Raw genomic sequence first — 20,525 nt, forward strand, 5'->3', positions numbered from 1 at the left:
AAAACAATCAGATAGAAACATAAACATAAACATAACCTCCGTCCAACTTACAAATGTAAAGCTATGTATAACTATAAAAACTATATGTAAGGGACAGTTTACAGAGAGCCAGAGAGAAAATAAATCCCATCAGTCCAGTCACCCTGAAGCTGCTTATTTTGCAATAATGATCAGCTCCCTGTACATTATCCTGCTTACTACACAGAAATATTAATTCTAAATTATTATAAGGTTCCAACAAACAGTCCAGCAGGACTCAAACCAAGCAGTGACGTCTTTCTGCCACAAGGTGTCACTAGTTAACTTGATTAGAAACTCAACTGGACCTGTTGACTCCAGACTGATGACTAGAAGTGAAACAGCAATCTGTTATTCAGAAATGACAGACTTCAGACTGTCTTCATTGGCCAATCAGAATTGAGTATTCAGTAAAGCTGCATATGTAACAAGCAATTGTTGGCAGGTTGGCAATAGTTGCATTTTCAAATACAAAACTGTCTGGGTGCAACTTATTGAAGGACTAAAACATGAGGGAGAGGGAGGTGGATTAGTGAGGTAAAATACTGCACAGGTACAATCATGACAAATTAACACATGAATGAAAATCAAGGGGAGAAATTTCCTATTATTTATTTTATTTATTTTTAGATGAGAAATGTATTAAATATCTGAGGGGCCACATTCCACCTCAGTTTCTATGGGCATGATATTAACGGATTAGATGCAACAACCCAAGAAGAAAAAAACAAGATGATTTTCTTTTTTTTTTTTTTTGGCTTTTTCTGTTTGTTGAAGTGAACTGCCCGGTGAATTGAAAGTGAATTGATCCCACAGCTGATGTGAACAGTCAGATATGTAGAGATCAGTCTGGTGAGGGGAGGAACAGAGTTGATGTCTGAGGCATTTTAATAATATGCAGGTGAAACACACTGGAATAAAGCAATTTAATATGTTACCAAACTGATTTAGAAGAACTTAAACCAACAGTTTATTCCTTTCTTATTGGGTTGACTAAAAGATAAATAAACTTTACAATAGGTCATTTCTTAGCTTAAGTCTTAACTATCTCTATGACTGTCTTATCTCTTAGTATGATGACTCGTCACCAATAAACTACCACTCAAATCTAGACTTAGACTTATATATATCCATTTTGATTAAAAAAAAAAAGAAAAATCATTACCTTAATAATAATTCAAAATCTCTAAAATATAGCAGATTCAGTCTGTTAAAGTGCTGCCGTTTTGTCAGCCAAGGATTTACTTCTTATCCTTTAAAAAGTACCATCATCAGTTTTTTATACCGTGCTCTCAATCATTTTTTAGTATAGGTGTCACTTTTTTTAATTGGTGGATTTGGAGTACAGCTCTTCAGTTCATCACATACTTCACACACTGTAACTGCAGTGCGCTCGACTCTCTGACTCCTGTCCTCATTATCCGCTCTGTTAATTAGGACTAATTAGCCTGCACCTCCTCAGGATATCAAGTAATAAAACATGAAAAACTGTGATAAAACTTACATTTCGAGTCTCTCTCTCTCTGTGTGTGTGTGTGTGTGTGTGTGTGTACTGAGTTTTGTCTTCCTAATGACTCATTTTTTTCTATCTCATCATATTCTTCATCTCTCAAAACCAGGGTTGATGTCAGCTGATTTTTCCAATTCACTCATTTCAAGATGTAAAATGCATTTTAAGTATTTTGTTGACTTACAATAAGTGCAGCAGTTGAATGAGTTTCAGTATATTTCACCAACATTACAAGCAACCAGCAGCTAGTGAGGAGGTCAAGGGTCAGAGCCTTAGTGCCCTGACAGTAATATGAAAGGAATGCTGGGAGAAGTGTGAAGAAAAGAGCTGAGAGAAGGGAAATTTGTGATGACAGTGAATTAAAGAGTAGAGGAGGAAGACGGTTATAGAGACTTCCTGATGAGTTTTCTGTTTATGATGAAGGATGGGAGGTGGCTCAGCTCTTCTGACTGCTGCAGGAAGTATTTCACGGTGGAGCCTTCCTTCCTTCTACATTTTTTATAGATTGAATAAAAGGGCATTTTTATAGCAAAAGGTTACCAGTGTCAATATTACACAAAATCCACTTCCTGAATTGAAACACACCCCTCCATGAAAACAAATGGCAGATCGGAGTTTTAGATACGGAAACATTTCTTGGAGGAAGAAATAATCTTATTGGTTGAGTTTAACCCCCAGTGGGCGGAGCCAAAGAATCACAGTTTTTGCAAGTTAGCAAATTGGAAAACTTGAATAAAGGAACTCAAAACATAAAAAAATATAGGTGGCAATGGGAGCACTAGGCTTCATAATATTAGCTTCCTCCTCTCTTACCCCTTGTCTTTTTCACTGGATTTTATTTCGCCACAAAAATCTGTTTCTTTGGCTCCGCCCATTGAAGTTTAACTCAACCAATTAGATTATTTCTGCCTACGAGGAAATGTTTGTGTAACTAAAACTCCAATCTGCAACCAAACGCATCCCTGAAGCACACAAATCCAACGCAAACACATATCAACAGTCTGGCCAGTCTTTTATTGTCAACATAATTACAGAACAAAGGCAAACGAACACAAATAATAATCGTAACAATAATCAATATTTATAATAGACATCTTTCTCTGTAGTGCACTTTAAACCTCCGCACACCTCCATGTTAAAAAAAGGCAGTAAATGGACAAAGAATCCGCTAAGTTGAGGAGGCTTTCAGTAGGATCAAGTGGTCACTTCATTCAGGGGCGCGAGCTGAGACTACAGTGTTTCCTTTAAAAGCAGCCTGGTTAAAAAGAACAAAGAAATGGGTTGAGTTGCTGTCTCTGTAGCTGGAGGGCTGTTTGTGAAAGACTAGGGACGACGATACTTAAAACAGCGTCTCATGAGGGAGTGGTCACACAAAGCAAAGCCCCTATACAGTTTAAACATTGTTTAGTTTATGGTTGCTACACACAAATTTGTACTTATGACCAAAATCCAAGCCAAAATGTAGATTTTTGAAAGATATCCTGATGCCAAAATCAGTGGGTTACATGTTTTTGTTTCACAACTTTCTGTAACATATCACAAACCACAACTATTTTTTTTATCATTAATTAAGTATGAATGTCATATACGCAATTTAGGTTTTTTTTCCCCAACATATTCTTTGAAATAAAAGACGTCAAATAACATCTTTATAAATGAGGTGTCAGGCAGCTGGTTGGGGGATTAATCTCGCCACTTAGAGCCACTAGTGAGACACTTGAGATAAATCAGAAAGGGGAATTGTCTAAAGCCTCCGTGGCTGATTATGGCCTTTCTGTAATCGCAGCTAAAGATAAGCTGTGAGTGATAACAGTGCATCAATAAAACCGATCAAGGTCTAGTCAGGTCTGTTGGAGGGGAAAAAACACCGTTCAAGATATGGAGGATTTCCGTCCAAATGGCGATGTATGCAAAACGCATACATCGCCATTTGGATTGGATTAATTCAGTTAATTCTATCCGTAAAACCAGAACTTCTTAATAAGCAAAGGTCAGAAGACATAATAGTAACCCATAATATGCTTTGCTTTCAGGCAAGCAATCATGTAAGAGTAAGCCTAATTGTTTTTTTAAATGGTGGATCTCTCATTTTGGAAAGAAACTCTTCATATAGCGGTGCAACCCAGGTGAAAGGAGCTTCAGAAAAGCAACAGTGACAGAGGAACATTGAAAGGTGAAGGCCCACATTTAGACAATGAACCCCAGAAAAGCCCCAAAGCGTGACGCCCCAACTCGCCCCTCCAACAAAAACAGAAAGGATCAGTGCAATTAAATAAGTAGTAAGTGTCGGACTCGGACTTGCTATTATCCACAAACAGAAATAAAAAAAAGACAAATTTAGAAACAGTTAAGTGCCGATTAGGCTGGTGCAAAACGTTTGCGCACGGCTGCATGTACAGCAGGTGCAGACGTGCGTGTACAAACACACACACACTCTTTATAATATTCACTCAAATCTTTTTAGTAGCTCACACACACGCACACACACACACACACAACATACAAAGCAGCACAAACATGGCGCCTTTTGCGGTCTCATCTAAAAAAATATTTGCAACACTGACTCAGAAACCCCCTTCTCAAGTCCAGTCTATTTTCCAATGTAGCTCCACTAGCTCTGCCAGTCCAAGTACATTGGTCCCAGAGGCACATAAGCTTGGCTAAAATAGCTTAAAACAGGACAATAGGGGCTGTGGATAAGTAAAGGGATTAGTTAAATATCTTCAACACCTTCTAATTAAAACCTCTCGACGTAAAGGGCAAGATTACTCCAACATCTGCACCGAGAATTAGTCAAACCTTAAAAAACAAGAAGTCTTAAGTTTTTTACTCGGCGTTTGATTTAAAAAAACAAAACACCTGCCATTTTAGGTCAAGGAAAACAAACGGACACTTCAGCTAAGCCAGTAGCCTGTAAAATCACCAGAGTTAAAGCAGTTGCCAGAAGCTGCACTTGTAGAGAGGAGAGGAATCAAACCTGGGTTGAATAGTAGTTTGTTTTTGGTCTATTTAGGCGCCAGGTGGATTGGTTTTACCACACAAGACGGTACAGTGAGTGCCAGAAAGTTTAGGCAATTACAGGAAAGTATTTGAAACTCAATTGAAGTTATTTTCCTGACTGACAACTCACGTGACACGATCCCAACGCCCCCCCGATGCGGTAAGCCCCACCCATCTGGCCCTCCAAAGAGATCAAAACAAACCCGATTATTTGCAGCTAGTATTTTCACCCAGCTCTGGGAGGATCTGAAGGGAAAGGGAAGTGGTCAGTCACTACAATCATGGTCGTGTTGTGCTCTTCTTCTTCTTCTTCTTCTTTGATCTCAGTCTTTTCCTGGTTTCCCGGCGCTAGCTCCCGCCTCCCTCGTCTTCTTGCTCCTCCATGTTTTTGCGCGCCATCCTCTCCCTCCGCTCCGCCAGCCGCTGGCACCGAGGGCAATCCCTACCCGCCCGGAAACAGCTGCGATGGTAGCAGGCGTGGCACTCTGGAGGGGGAAAAATAGGACAAAACACGGGTCAACGGAGAGCAACGAGTAGAATCAGGAACAGTTAAAACCATTTATCAACATCTCCATGTCTAACAGAGGAAACAAAGACATAAATGGACAACTTCCTATTCGCTTTAGGGAGGTTCCCATCTTCTAAACCAAACAATGAGGCAGCGTTCAACAAAGTCAACCGGTTTGACCACTTTGCTAATATGGGAAGAGGCGTTGGGATGCCGCGACGGGACAGCCAATCACGGTCTGACCTGAGGGAGGAAGGGTAAGAGGGGGGTATAAAAGGAGCAGCGGTTTGAGGCAGCAAGGGAGAAGGCAGGAGGAAGCGGGGTTGTAAAACACCTGAGATAAATGCACCACCCCCCGAAACCAGTTCAGACACGTCCCAGATGAAAACCTATCCTCCAAAAGTCTCCAATGTCTCAGCTAAGCGACTTCGACAGATCGTTATGAGAGTGTAATCCTTTGCCGTCATGAGTTTGTCTCTCCATCGAACGCAGAGGTGATGATTAATGAAATGACAAGCGACTCAAATTCAAAAATAGTGTTTATTTCATATTCACACGAAGATGAAGCTTAAATAATAATAGCAGGCAGATGTAAAAGCAAGTAAAAAGTTTAAATTACACATTCATTCTGACTGACAGTATCCACATCCGCACAATGAAACACGATCTCACTTCAGCAAAATAACAATAAAAACAGAACTGCTTTAAAACTGTCTGTGGTGAGGCAGCATAGCAACAGGCAATGCTCTCAGAGGAAGAGTATGCAGGTTTGCATTCAAACCAAACACTATACAAGCTGATTTTACTGATAATCAGGGAGGAACGGATCGGTGACATCAGATGAAGTAGTGTCTGGTTGGAATGAAAACCTGCATAATCTTCCACTGGTTTAGAGGGAACATTGGCACTGGATTAATGTTGTGCATGTCTAAATTGAAATTAATGACCAGAGCAAACATAAAACCGTACACGTTAATGAATGACACTGCACTTTGGTATCATTTGTCATCTCTAGCATAAAAAATGACCATAAAATAACAATAGCTATCCATCCATTGATGACAGACTGTGGCAAAGACAAGAGGAGAGACCAGCTCTGAACCCAAGAGAGAAAGCAGAACATCAGGCTTACAGCCTTGAGGAGAGTATCAGTATCAGTGGCCACGTTTCACACACCAACACCACCGCATACAGAATCTACGCCAAAATAAATCCACCACCAAATAGCTGCCGGAACAAAGTGCAACTACCCTCCACCAGTTGTGCAACTCTGCAAACCCACAGAACCAAGACTAACAACCAACAACCACCGCAGTGACAAGAACTCAATGGAAAATGAGAGAAAAAGAAAGAGAAACAGAAAAAAAAAAAAACACCTCAAACCGCCAAAAGGTTGAAAGGTCACGGAAAAAAGAAGACATAACAAAGAAGTAGGACTGCACAATTAATCTGTTGATAGAATTTAGTGTACATCATATTTTAATTTCATAATTTGCAATATTGGTAATAATTGAAACGTCATTTTACTTTGAATGATTGTTGAAAATTGTACAATGTTGGTATAAGATGCAAAAAGTGCAGTAAAATAATTGTTTATCAATCAAAGACTAATAATTGGGATTGTTAATTTAGCTATGATTGTGCAGCCCTAGAGAAAAGCACTTGAAATCGAAGGCGGGTTGGGAGCCATTTAACACAAGACTGTGACCAATGTGAATTAAAACCAGTGTAAAAGCAAACTGACTTTTGCTTTTGCTCTTCAGACTTGACGGGATTAGATAAGGACGGCCCTTAACTAATCCTAAAGCCCTTAATCAGTTCAACTGTTATCTGACATGCTGTCTGGACACACACTGACTACTGTTTGTCAACGTCCACCAGGTCAATCAAATATTAATCAGGTATTTCATGTGCTGAAATTCGACTGATTCCAATTTTACTTTGGTAACTGCATGCAATGTTTCTCTGTCCTTTGCAATCCTTTTCCTTTGGAAGATATCCAGCTTTTCAAAACCGGACTGGGCAATGAAAACCTCCCTCTCCTCCTAACTTTCCCCTTTCACTTCGTCTTTACACACGGTTTATGATTAAACTCCTCTTTGCTTTCTTCCCCTCCTCCAACTTTTGCTTCTTCCCTTTCTTTGCTTTTGGGTGAAGGACTTTAGTCGCTAGGCTTTATCTTCCTCATTCTCTTGTCCTGCACCTCCCTCAATACAATCGTCCAAGTCATTTATCTCTGCGCTATCTTCACCTTCCGTCTTCTCATCTTTTTCTGCCCTTTCCCTCGTCTTCCTGCCTCTGGTTACTCTCCTTGCTTTGCGAGTTTTTCGGGCTCTCCAGATACTCGTGGTTTCGATCTCTGGCTCCTCTTGACCTTCCCCCTCAATATCCATCTCTCGTTTCTCCTCCCTCTCTCCACCTGTATCCCCCTCTCTCTTGCCTCTTTCTCTGGAGAAAATACTGGACAGCTTACGAGGTTTTAGCAAACCCATACCAGGAAACCTCTCCGCTTTTACCGCACCAGATTCAGCTTTTCCCGTCACAGCTGCCTCCCTCTCCCTCTCCTGCTCGTCTTTGTCTGGCATCTCGTCGTTCCCCTCGGCTTTCCCGCCACCCTCAGTTTCATTTCCTTTCCCCGACAATCCTTTTTCGCCTTCTTCCTCTTTCACTTCTATTTCCCCCTCCCCCTCTACTTCCCTTCTTGACAAACTCTTCGCTAGCCTCCCAAACCCTGATACCTTCCATCGTCCTTTTCTGTCTTTCCCCGTTCCTACTTCATCTAGACTTTCCACGCTGCCCTGCGTTCCGCTGTCGCTGGCTGGACTGTCCCTTCTGTCTCTTTTTGAGATGTTCTTAGTTAGTCGGTCAATCTGAAGGATCTTTAGCAAGGTGCCCTTTTCCCTTCTTGACTGCTCATCTCCACTTCCCTCACTCTTTTCTGCCTCTTTGTCATCTACCTCCCTACATTGATCCTTTCCCCTCTCCTCTACTCCTTCCTTCAGTTCTGCCTCTTTCCCTCCAATCATCTCCTCCTCTTCCTTGTTCTCCTTACTCCTAGACAAGGCTTTGACCAGCCTTCCAGGCTTGAAAGCTCCAAATATCCCCCCTCTTTCCCGTTTCGCTTCCTTCGCGTCCCCCGCCTCCTCCTTCTCCTCTTGCTCTCCGCTCTTAGCTTCGACCACTCCTTCACTGCTCTCCTCGTCCTCATCTACACCCTCCTCCCCTCCCTCCCCCTCTCTCTTGTCTTGGGAGAGCACCCTGGCCAGCCCCCGGTGGAGCTTGGGGAACTTCCAGTCTCTCCAGGAAAGCGCGGCGGAGGGGGGACGGGGAGGGGGGGGGGCTCTCGGGCCGCCCAGGCCGGCCAGCAGCAGAGAGGGCTCACCTTCGCAGCGCTGGCACTTGTTCAGCTGGAAAGGGAAGATGATGTCTTTGTCATTGCCGCAGAACTCGCACACAAAGCCCTTGGCCTGGCACAGCTGGGAGAGACAGGAGCAGAGGGAAGACCAGGCGTCAGGTTCAGTTGTAAATTTGTCAGGTGAATATGAAGAAATTCCTGGTTATTCCTCTTTAACACTGCTGTCCATCCAAAGGTCTATTTTAAAAACCAAAGGTGACTTTTGCTGTCAGGACCCCCAATTTATGGAATAGCCAGATTTGGTCTTTTCTCTGTCATGTTTTAAGACTCTCCTTAAAACACACTTTTATACAACAGCTTTTACGTGATGTTATGTTCTGTAATTTTACACTTTATTTTTGTTTTATTTGGTATTGCTTATTCTATTGTGTTGCATCTACCACACTTTGAAACCCTGTTTAGCCCTTTATTGTATTTTGTATTTAATTTACTGTATTTTATTTCAGTGCAGAATTATTTTTCTTCTGTTGTGTTTTTATTTTGCTTCGAGCTTGTAAAGCACTTTGTAACTCTGTTTTGAAAAAGTGCTATAGAAATTAATAAAGTTTAAGTTTATTTGTTGACACTAAAATGCTTCACTAAAACATTTCATAATCTGCCCTTGTGCTACTAAATAATGGGCTACACAAAACAAGACATATTGAGATAGTGACATATTTGCTACTGATTGGCCCAGAGGGAGAGAGCATCATCTTGGGGGATGACAGGTTTATTTGTTTTGTCTTCTTTCTGTTTCATCACTGCATTTAATCACTGTTTTATACTTCAGGATAAATAGCTATGTGTCATTATCCACCTCTCAGGTAAAAACATTAAAAACAGTAATCTCACCACACAGCCAGCTACGTGCGTGGAACCAAGTTTCAGCAGCTCTTTCATGCGGGGAGCCAGTTCTCCGTTGCGCACGGCAGAGAGGTCGTTGAGGGAGAAGAGGTGAAGGTCCTCGGTCAGGTGACCTGCCAGGCAGTCGAACTGGTCCAGCACCCTGAGGGACACACACACACACACACACACACACACACACACGTACCATAAGCATACTGAACATAACTGTCATAGTAGGAACTCAACAAACAAAACAACACTATTTGAAACACAGTAGAGTCATACCAGTAATACCATTCATTGCAGGAAGTATAACATGCTGCACACAGCTACTATTGTGAACTCTAAAACCACCCACACACACACACACACACACACACACACAGCTTACTCTTTAGCCAGGCGACAGGTCTTGAAGAGGTTTTTCATGTGAAACAGCTGCACTCTCAACACCTGAACAAGAACAAAAAGGAAAATTCAACTGGTCAGTCTACAATACATTCACCTGAACAGGAACATACAGTCTTACATTGTAAAACATGACAGGAGATGGGGCAGCAGCAGGGTGGCAAAGTGATTATGGAGACCATCACTAAACAGGAAGACCCAGGTTCAATCCCCCATTACAGCAAGCTGTGGAGGTGGGCAACCGAAAAGATGAATTTCTCCTTCTGGGAGCAATAGCCTAGATATAAAACCTTTATTTATCTTTTATTTATCCATGGCAGGGTTGGACCATTCATGCTCTTTTAGCCAGTTACACACAGTGGAGCTGCCCAGTACAACTCTGTCCTTCTACAGCTACACTGAAGCAATTTGAGGTAAAAGTGCCTTGCTTAAAGGCACCTTAATGGTAGTTTTCAAGGGAGCGGAGTTTGTTATTCATTAAATTTCTCCACCCAGATTTTCTCAGCTAGTCCAGGGATTTCAACCAGCATCACAAGCCTGCTACTTTAATATTTAGGCTACTTCCACCCAGTGCATGGCAGTTAAGTTTTTGTCCACTGGCTACAGTGGCTGGTACAGCTCAAATTTCACTGTTACCAGCCAACAGGATTTTTAGTAGGGCTGAACAATTAATCGAAATTTTATCGAAATCGCAATATGGCCTACTGCAATTTTCAAATCGCAGGAGGCGCAATATTTGTTAAAGACGAAATGTGTGTCAAAATACCATTTTAAATTAAATATTGTCGTGCTGCAGAGATGTCCTGGCCTGCACATCATATTCTACAGACTTAAGAAAACATCTTTGTTTGGTACAGATCCCCGCAAAAATCACACCATAATCATTTTAATACGTTTTTCAATGAAAATGAGAATAATGTAAAAAATTATCATTCCCTCTAGTATCGCAAATCATATCGCAATTGCAATATCAGTCAAAATAATCGCAATTAGATATTTTTTCAAAATCGTTCAGCCCTAATTTTTAGAATAGAATTGAACCTGTAAATCATGGTTGGCTTCCTACTGTAGCAGCTGGTAAAGTAGACAAACTTGCTGACCACAACCAAACTTTACAACCGTGACTAATTTCCCACTCTGTCACCGCCTCTTTACTTTTACACCAGTCAAAAGGCTAAAACTCACCCTGACCGCCTCCAGAGCTTTGTTCTTCTTGTACAGGCCGCTGTTGATGTCGTTGGGGTTGAACAGCGGGTCTCCGGCGATCTTGCTCAGCAGATCCCGGGCGAAGTTGCTGACGTAGTATTTGCTGAAGTCCCACTTCCTCAGCACCCGGCCGGGGACGACCGCCTGGGCGTTCTCGTGGCAGCACTGACAGAAGTAGCGGCCGAGGTATTCACAGTACCGCAGTCGCTTGATGTAGTCTGGGGTGAAAAAGAGAAGGAAGGGGTCAGGATTTGGATTGGACACAAAATGGATGCCATGGAATAAGAAAAATAAAGTGTGTGTCACCTACTATCACTCGACTCAAAGCGTTAGCATGAAGCACTGGAGCTAAAAATGTACTTGGGACACGTGGATGATTTTTTAAACTCAGTATATTCCTTTAATATGTGAACACTGTAGAAAAACATGATTTTTTTACTCCAACTGTCTGGGATCTGTATTTTTGTCCCTTTTACTCCTTATTACTGGCTTTATGTAATGTTGGCATTCTAGGATTTTAAGCTTATTCTACTGTTGTACTCATGGCAATCTGATTAAGAGAGTCAATGAAATACCAAAAATTGTTGGCTGTACCTGGGTCGATGCGGGTGCCGCAGCCAGCGCAGCGGTAGTTCTGTTTAGCAACCACTATCTTCCTTCTGAGAGAGGTGGAAAGACAAAGCGTATGTGAGATAAAAGTAAGATGGATTTTAAAGGAGGAGAGGCAGGTACATACAATGTTTAATTTCTGCATTTAGAAATGTTATTTCTATGATCTAGGGCCAGGCCAACGGGATCAACATCATCAACACTCCCAAAATCAGAGAACTAAGTCTTAAATTTGTCATCAGGTACAAAGTCTGCAGCTGCTCTAGAAACAATAAAGGGGAAACTTATTTTGTGGCTCCATAGAAAGATTATGAGAGGTTTTACATGCAAATGAGATTTATTCTGTAGTCTTATTCAGGTCTGAACCAGAAAATGTCCCTTTATTCCTAGAAAATCCTCCTGGGCGCTCCCCCAATCACCTCTACCAACTTTCCCAGTTCATTCTCAGTGGAGCAGCTCCCAATTATCTACCTGATAACATCACACATTTAAATCTCAATTCTAAGGTTTCTGGCTTTGGGATAGAGTTGTACATTTTCATAAATATTGAGTGAACTGTTTTAGAACATGGCAATAACATACAGCAATTCTTAAATTAAGTGGCGTTCCCAATAACTTAGAACATGCACCAAAAGCAAAAAACGACAAAAAGCAAGTGAGGAAGTGAGTGTGAAGGCAGAAGGCGGGTAAAACTCGGTGTGGACTCACTTGGGGGCGGGGTGGATGTTGAAGATGATCTGCGGCCGGGGCGGCGCCCACTCCAGGTTTCCTCGCACCCGGATCCTCAGCTTGTAGATGTCAGCGTGTTCACCGTCGTCAGGAGAGATGGGCAGAGAGTCGGGGATGGGCAGCAGCTGGGGAGGCGGCAGAGGAGGAGAGCAGTGTGTGCTTAATGATAATATGATACTTCATCGATCCGCATAGGGACACTGTCTTTTCTATTGCCCCCTTCCACAGGGGTCAGAGGTCAGCAACAGAACAGCAGCCCAACAGAGATTGTACAGTGAGGCATTCAAATGATATCATCTCAAAAAGTCACCGCTTATTGATTTATCTGCTAAAGACAAATTTTATCAGTATTTGGCATTTGGTGGGTGTTAATTTCGGACTCTGCTCTTGCTAAAGGACACTCAGCTGGACAGACTCTTGCCATCACAGGGACTTGAACCCAAGTCCTTGTGTGTATTTGCCCGTTTTATTCTTCCAAAACCTTGTTTTTGAATCATGTCTGGCTTCCTTATTGTCTGCTTCACTGGCTTTAATTTATTGTTGTCTTATTATTGTCTGTAAATCAGTTTCTGACTATATTTGGAAAAGTGCTAAATTAATCAAGTTTAGTAGTATAGTTTATTATCGTGTGCCACTGCATGTTCAGTGCCTTATGTGGAGCATTGAATTGTGCAAGTAAGTAGGGGGGAGGTGTGTGTGTGTGTGTGTGTGTGTGTGTATACCTTCTGTGGGGCGTCTTGCTCTGGGACCAGCCAGTCGAGCTCCGAGGCGGCGGGGAGCTGCATGCCCTCAAACTGCCGGAGCAAACCCATGGCTACCGACTCAGCCGAGTTCGACTGGAGGAAGGAGGGAGAACTGAAACCAGACAGAGGAAGAGAGAAACACATTTTCAAAATGCAATAAAGACGGTGTTTCATGTAGAATTTTGCTCTTTCTGGCTAAGACACAAAATTGTGTATTTTAGAAAACTGATGATCATGATTTGTTTTGTTTCCGTTTACGGTTAAGGTTAAAATTTCCAGTGAGGTTCACGTTAGGGATAAGAGGATAGATCTGCGTTCTTTCTACTGAAGTTTAGACTTTTTAGATTAAATTTATGATGATTCCGGCTGTGCAGCTTGACAACTGAGTCCTTGGCCAAATTACCATATGGATCGTTTTTTTTTCTGGGAGTGATTAATGTAACCTGGCACAACAAGTGCATGCTTTGCCTATCTTGTACTCCAAGCAGACTGAAGTCATTTGAATTGGTTTTTGCAAAACGACTGCTCCAGGCCTGGCAGGAAAGGATGATGGGAAACAGGAAGTAGCTGCGTTTCTTACATGGACTCTGAGCTGAGGAACGACCTGCTGCTGGAGGTAACGCTGCGCTTTATGTCTGCATCTGGAACAGAGAGCAAGAGCAAAATAAACCAAATGTGTTAAGAAGTAAGGAGGAGAGTCAAGGCAGGAAACTAACATTTTCACCGGCCATAGTGATTGATGGATTCCAAAATTTACCAGTCACTTTCACTGTATTCCCAGCCAAATATGATTTTTTAGAATGGAAAAGAGCGTCCAGATGATGGTTGGTTACATGGCAGAGTGGCTGGTCAAGACGACAAACTTTCCACCACCAAAAGGAACCAACAGTTGGCAAGTGGCTGGTGTTAGTTTCCCACCCTAAGTCAGATGACATTATTTGCTACAGCTAAGCGGCCTTCTCTGTTATGAGAATGAATGAATTAACAGAGATGTGATCGGGGACAAAAAAGTAGAAAAAAATGCATTCATTAAAAATACATGGGACTTGAGTGTCCAAAAACTTGAAGCCTTGAAAATGCCCTGAAAAAATAAAAAAACATCACATCCCTGATTAAATTCAAGCATGTTTTGAATTTCTTCTCAGTGGTCAGCATGCAGGAAGGCCGGAGAAATTCAGCAGTAGAGTAGCTGTACCATATTTTCTCCTTATACTCCAAAAACAACATGTATGCAAAGACATCAAGCAGTACAGGTTTGGCAGAACTGGGACAGCTAATTTATTAGATTAGCTAATCTAGTATGCTTTAGCCTATATGAACCCTTGTACTACTATGAAAGCTTCTTTCTACCAAAACATGAACATTCCTGCCGGTTAGTTCACATGGGTCTGCACATGCTGGTTCATATCAAAGTCCTTCTGGCGAGAGTCAAAGCAATGTTACAGTGCGCCAAAGAGCTGGATAAGCAAGTTAGTCAATTCCAGGATGAAATTCAACAAATGGCCTTTGTTGTTTATGTGCAGAATTAGCCTCTATTCACACTGGAATGATTCTACAATAAATCAAGATAAGCTACAGTTACATAATCACTAATATGATTAATCACTAATATGATTGGCCTGAATAAAATGTGTGAGGATCATTTGATATAAGCTGTCCACTGCAAGTCTCTGGCCGCATTTGTACCATGTGATGTTTTGGGGCGAAGTATTAGCACTACTTCAAGCTGACTGGCTGTAATGCAAAGTGATAATAAAGTAGAGATGGGACGATATGCTTATCTCACGATACGATTCGATACACAATATGGGGTTCGCGATTCGATACAACCACGATACGATGTAATGAATAACAAAGTATAACATTGTCTTGCAATGTAAAAATGTCATTACAAAGTGCAAATAATATAATTTGGATAGAGAGCTTGTGAAACTGTGATGGGCAAGCTGTCTCATTTGTGATTACAACAGCAGAGCAAAATGGAGCTAATATTGTGATACATTTTTCTGCTCCACAATATGTATTGTCACATTTTTGCATTTCAATATATTGAATTTCCATACATCGTCCCATCCCCATAATAAAGGCATAGTGTTCGTTTTCAAAGAGCAGCAACTAGCATTATGGTAGCTCCGGGATCTAAAGGGAACTACAAGGCGGTAGGATGTGCGTGTGTCAGTAGTCACACTTCATGCTCAAGTGCTTTGGGGAGAGTGAATAAAGGGGTGAATGACTGGATGGATGGATGGATGGATGGATGGATGGATGGATATATGGATGGATGAGTGAATGAATCCTGGAGTGACAGACGGCACAGAATGCCACTTGCTAATTCACTAGTCTACTCCCATCAGCCTCCCTGAACCGCAGCAGGTTCAGGCACACAGGTTTTCCTGCAGCACCGAGCGACAAGCACCAACAGAAGCAGCCAAGCACAAAGGCAGCTGAGGCGAGGAGGTGGCTGGCTCAAATCCAAACTGAAAACTTACTGCCTTCCCCTCCTGCCTACAAACAAACATGCCGGAGAGCCCGAGCAGGAAGTAATATTTTCATCTACTCGACATGGCAGCCGGTGATTTCCAAAGTTTAACAGCCAAATGTGATTTGGAGAAAGAAAATCCTGGAATCTGTTTTTTCATCATAGTGATCATTTCTGATCATCCAAAATCATGTCATTTGTTTCATTATAGAGCTACTTGCAACTCCCCAATACAGTCCTAACGGGCAAATGTAAACTCCAAAAACCAACCCCAAAAGCACCCAAAGTTGTCTTTTTCCAACACATTGATTGCTTGCTCTGAAATGAGAAAAGAAATGTGAAAAACTATCTAAAGTCATGCCTTTCTCATGTAGTTTTGATGCTACCTTGGCTATTGCTTTAGCACTTCCTTGTTTACTCTTTGCCAGCCAGCTATGGCTGCTTGTCTACCTGCAGCGCTGTGTAAAGTAGTGCAAAATACATAGGGGAAGTTGTCACGTCATGGATAAAATATATACATGTCACCTTACAAGGTGAGCGTCAATACGTTGACATGCTGTGGGTGCTTTTGGGGTTGACTTTTGGCCCATCGTCTGTATTGGCCCATCGTCTGTATTGGAGAGTTTTGGGGGTTTTTTCATCTTCTTCCAATGTGTGAATGTCATATGTATTTGTTTGTTGTATTTGTACAATTTGTACTGTTTTCCTTAAGCTTTGCTTTTATGTGAACCACATTGAGTTTCCCTGTGTAGGAAATGTGCTATAAAAATAAAAGTTTACTTACTGCGGTCCCTGGCAAGCAAGACTAAGTAGCTCTATAGTGAAGCAACTGACAAGATTTTGGTCTGAATTGAACAATATGACAAAAAAAAGGCAGGAAAATAGGTTACGGGTCGAAAATGGCAACAGTTATGCTTTGAGTGCCATCCCGCTTAGCAGGAGGGATGAAGGGCAGCGGCTAAGGAAAGGAAATACATTCTCAGTTTGGAATGGAGCCATTAGCTTCCTCCCAACCCGCGCCCCTCCCCGCCCCCCACAGTGGACAGTCTGTCTGTGGCCCTCCGGCCTCGCCCCCCCCACCCGTCCAGCCTGCAGATACCTGAGAAGAGGGAGGCGAGCGACAGGGAGAGGCCGCTCTGAGACACCGCCAGCAGGGACTGGCCCTCACAGCCATCTGAGAGACAGAAACTAACACTCAGCACGGTCGGCCGCCACCACAAACACACACTTTACACACATAAACTCCACTGGGCTGTCAACAGGTCTCCCAGGCATGCATACACTGTACTGTACTGTACTGTACTGTACTGTACTGTACTGTACATGTACATATGCAAACAGTCATACGGCCCCAAGCTACAGCACACATTTGCATGCACACACTGCTGTACTGAGACATACTGTACATACACACACACACACATTACCTATAAACAAAGTACATGCACACATGAAACCACACTACCCATGCTGTTAATATTTCTATCAGCAATGCTTGTTCAAATCATTCCTATACATCAGTGGTTAGTCTTTTGCTGTTAAAATTTGTCATGTAGCCGAAAGCCAAAAGATGACATCTGTTCACTTAATTTCTATCAAAATGCTTCAAAAACACAAGCTTTCCAAAACCAACAGCATCCTATCAGGAAGTCAAATGATCAGAACCATATAACTCCTAGGTGTGCGGGAGTAACCTGACCTGAATTTGTGTATGAATACTGTGTCTAATAAAACATTTACACTCACAAACACACCTAACTACTCTTCCGTGACCTCTCTACTCAGGTCCAGAGTGCCATGTTTATGAGCCACGGTAAAACGTGAAATGTTACTTCCTTGGTGAGCAATATGAAATCAATGGTAATGAGGTTATGAATTATGACTCGCACAGAAAATGATTGATTCACGCAGGCAAATGATGAACTCCCCATAGGCTTCCATTACATTTTCCATTTCAAAATTCAATACCCTTTGCAGACTGGATTTGAATATTTTAGCCGATGTTCAAATGTATGTATGTTTACAGTGGCTGGGTCATATGTCAACTGTTTCATATCACTGTAGCTGAAGGCTGTTCTTCACAACAACAAATATCACATGTGAATTGCCAGCAGCTGAGTCGACAACTACATAAAATGCGCAGTCATGTGTATCAGGACTGAACGTAAGTTTATATCACACTTCCTCATACTGTGTGCAATTCTAAAACTCAAAAACAAGTTCTCAAATTCATTTTCAGTTTCCAGATCACTGTAGGAACCCTGCTTAACTTCCCCCTCTCTCTCTCTCTCCCTGTGTGAATCTTTCCTGCCGTTCCCTCATTCCCTCTCTCTACCTCTCAGTTCGCACTCCTCCACCTCCTCGGCTGATCCGGAGTCGGACAGTCCCTGGTAGGAGTCCTGGGAGCTCCGCCTGGAGCCGCCACTGTCTGTGGAGTGGAAAACTACAGGGGAGGAGGGAGGGAGGGAGAGAGAAAGAAAGACAGAGAGAAAAATTAATAACTGAAATCAACACCAGTAAATGACACTATAACAACAATGAAATTAATCTGTTGAGACTTGAGACTGGCAGATTGGCTAGCTACCTGCCAGAGGCAAGAAGCAACCACAGGTTTAGACTAGTGGTTTGTGTTTATTTCTCACTCTGTTTGCACATTTCCCCGGAGAGAAACAAGCTATGTTTTAGTCTAGTTATAAACATGTGAGCATGTTTATCCTGGATACTGATAACATAACTTTTATCTAAAGCACCTTGCTAGCTATCTGTTAGCTATCCGTTTTATAAACCATGCTAACGTTAGCTTACTGTGCTGAGAGGATGCGCAGGGCGGCAGCCGGCTGCGGCGGATCTGCTGCCTCCGCAGGCGGATCTTCTGCTTCAGCTGCTGGATCTCACAGTCGCTGTCGCCCTCCTCCTCGCCCTCCTCCTCCCGCCGCCGCAGGTTGCACTTCATCAGCTCGATGGCTGCGATCAGGGACTCGGAAATGCTAAAGTGAGCGTTCTCCTAGAGGAAAGACGGGAAATGAGGCCAGCAATCAGGGCAGGAAACTAACTTTTTTCAGGCTTCCTACATTTCCATTTACTATTCCAAACCTCAAGTTTTTGACTGGATTTGAAGGTTTTGTTTTTTCAACTTGGTTATATCACTATGCAAGTTTATTTTTCCATGACAACAAATGCCACAATTTGTGAAATAACAGTCTACAACTACATAAAATGTGTAGCTACATGTGTATCAGGACAGAACAATAACTTTATGTGCCATTCTGAAACATTCAAAGACTTGGAAATTGCCTTAATCAATTTTCCATAATTTCCCAGACTTTCTAGAACTGCATAGAAACCTTTTTTTTTTGTCTCAAAGGCCACAGTGGCTGGTAAGTCCCAAGGTTCATCCGCCAAATTCAGTTTACCAGTCAACTAGACTTTCAGAATACAATAGGACTCAAAAATAATGGCTGGTTACTATTAAAGTGTAGAGAAAACTAAATTCCCAACCACAACAAACATTTCCCTGTATTTGGCTGGTGGCTGAAAAAAGGCATAATACACTGAAAATAATATATCTTTGAGGTGATTTCTGATATTTAAGTAGCGGATACAAATACATATTCAACAAATTCTAGTACGGCCTTCTGGTAAAGTCTCAATGCTTTGACTGTATGATGAAAAGTTGGGTATTCCTTTCATTATGTGAATCAAGGGAGCACAATAAAAGGTTACCATGGTGACTTATCATTTTGTAGTTGCAGTTTAAAGCCCCTGTTTGTAGCCTGGGTGGTACATGGGGCAATTTTGAAATAAAAATACCAACTTTATAACAGTACCGCTTTTGATATTTCTAACGAATGCACATTTCAAAATGAGTAAATTACATTCTGTTTAACACTAATGCATACTTATGAGTTTTCTAAATAGAAGCCCATGCTCAGCTGATTTCCACCGTACAATCGCCTATTAACAAGAAAACCTGACTTCTCACTGTAAGAATCCAACATTTTGAAGCTTTTCCATACCATACGATGCCTTAAAAATCAATACCAACAGCAACAATCGGTACAGTAACAGTATGGCATTGATTTTCAACACCCAGCCCTACTGGTAGTTATGAATCATACTGGACCAAGCCCGACCTTTTCGAGGTCAGCACAGCTGCCAAAGTCCTGCTCTGACAGGTAGCTGATGAGGCTCTGGCCCTCCGACGGCTTCCTGAACATCCCGTCTGGGACACTGCTGTACTGGGACCCGTCTGAGACAACCACAAACACACACACACACACACACACACACACACACACACACACACACACACACACACACACACACACACACACACACACACACACACACACACAATACATGATATATATATACAAACACAGGCATAAAGATGGTGGATGATCCAGAGGCCATTCACTACCAGTCAAAAGATTGGACACACCTGATTGAATGTACCATGTCTCTCATTATCTTAAAGCTATTTTGATCTAAAGGGTTATGCTTAAATGCTTCAAATTTGTTTGTTTGTTGTTTGTTTGTTTATAAGTTGATGCCTATGTATGAATTTCTTTCCAAAGCCTTTCCATCAAGGCAAAGGGCGGCTACTTTAAAGAATCTAAAATATAAAATAGTTTTGATTTGTTGAACACTTTTTTGGTCACTGCATAATTCCATTTGTGTTATTTAATAGTTTTGATGTCTTTACTATTATTCTAAAATGTGAAAAATAATAAAGAAAAATGTGTTTGTTCAAAGTTTTGACTGGTAGTGTATGATGACTGAATTTCTATCAAAATGTTTCAAAAACACTTTATTGAATTAAATAAAACTCCTAGAAGCTTTCCAAAACCAACCACATCCTATCAGGAAGACAAATTATCCAAACCACGAATTCCTACATGTACTGAGCTGAACTTTAGTATTGTGACTAATAAATCGTTTTATACTCACAAACACACCTAACTACCTCTCCATGACCTTTTTACTCAGGTCCAGAGTGCCATGTTTACTCACTACCTTCAGACACTTCATGTCCCCGTTTCCCGCAGCCTCTTCCTCCTCTACCTGATTCTCCT

At 41.8% G+C, this 20,525-nt stretch overlaps 1 protein-coding gene across 3 annotated transcripts in view; it reads right to left on the reverse strand.

The window, feature by feature from the left end:
• Positions 1-2,523: 2,523 nt before the first annotated feature.
• The window catches only part of rubcn (rubicon autophagy regulator), a 29,520-nt gene continuing 11,518 nt past the window's right edge, over positions 2,524-20,525 (reverse strand). For 2 of the 3 annotated variants that reach the window (XM_078285573.1, XM_078285572.1), the window contains exons 9-21: positions 19,584-19,699; positions 18,256-18,454; positions 17,786-17,893; positions 16,550-16,624; positions 13,552-13,612; positions 12,951-13,083; positions 12,208-12,353; positions 11,485-11,549; positions 10,870-11,108; positions 9,668-9,729; positions 9,283-9,436; positions 8,419-8,512; positions 2,524-5,013 (exon numbers count right to left, since the gene is read on the reverse strand). In XM_078285573.1, coding sequence (XP_078141699.1) covers positions 4,877-5,013; positions 8,419-8,512; positions 9,283-9,436; positions 9,668-9,729; positions 10,870-11,108; positions 11,485-11,549; positions 12,208-12,353; positions 12,951-13,083; positions 13,552-13,612; positions 16,550-16,624; positions 17,786-17,893; positions 18,256-18,454; positions 19,584-19,699 — 1,589 coding nt within the window. In that variant the 3' untranslated portion in view covers positions 2,524-4,876. The remainder of the gene's footprint in view (positions 5,014-8,418; positions 8,513-9,282; positions 9,437-9,667; positions 9,730-10,869; positions 11,109-11,484; positions 11,550-12,207; positions 12,354-12,950; positions 13,084-13,551; positions 13,613-16,549; positions 16,625-17,785; positions 17,894-18,255; positions 18,455-19,583; positions 19,700-20,525) is intronic. The other variant, XM_071908069.2, reaches the window with a different exon arrangement.

Source organism: Centroberyx gerrardi, chromosome 9 (genome assembly GCF_048128805.1).
Source record: "Centroberyx gerrardi isolate f3 chromosome 9, fCenGer3.hap1.cur.20231027, whole genome shotgun sequence".
NCBI classification, from domain to species: domain Eukaryota; kingdom Metazoa; phylum Chordata; class Actinopteri; order Beryciformes; family Berycidae; genus Centroberyx; species Centroberyx gerrardi.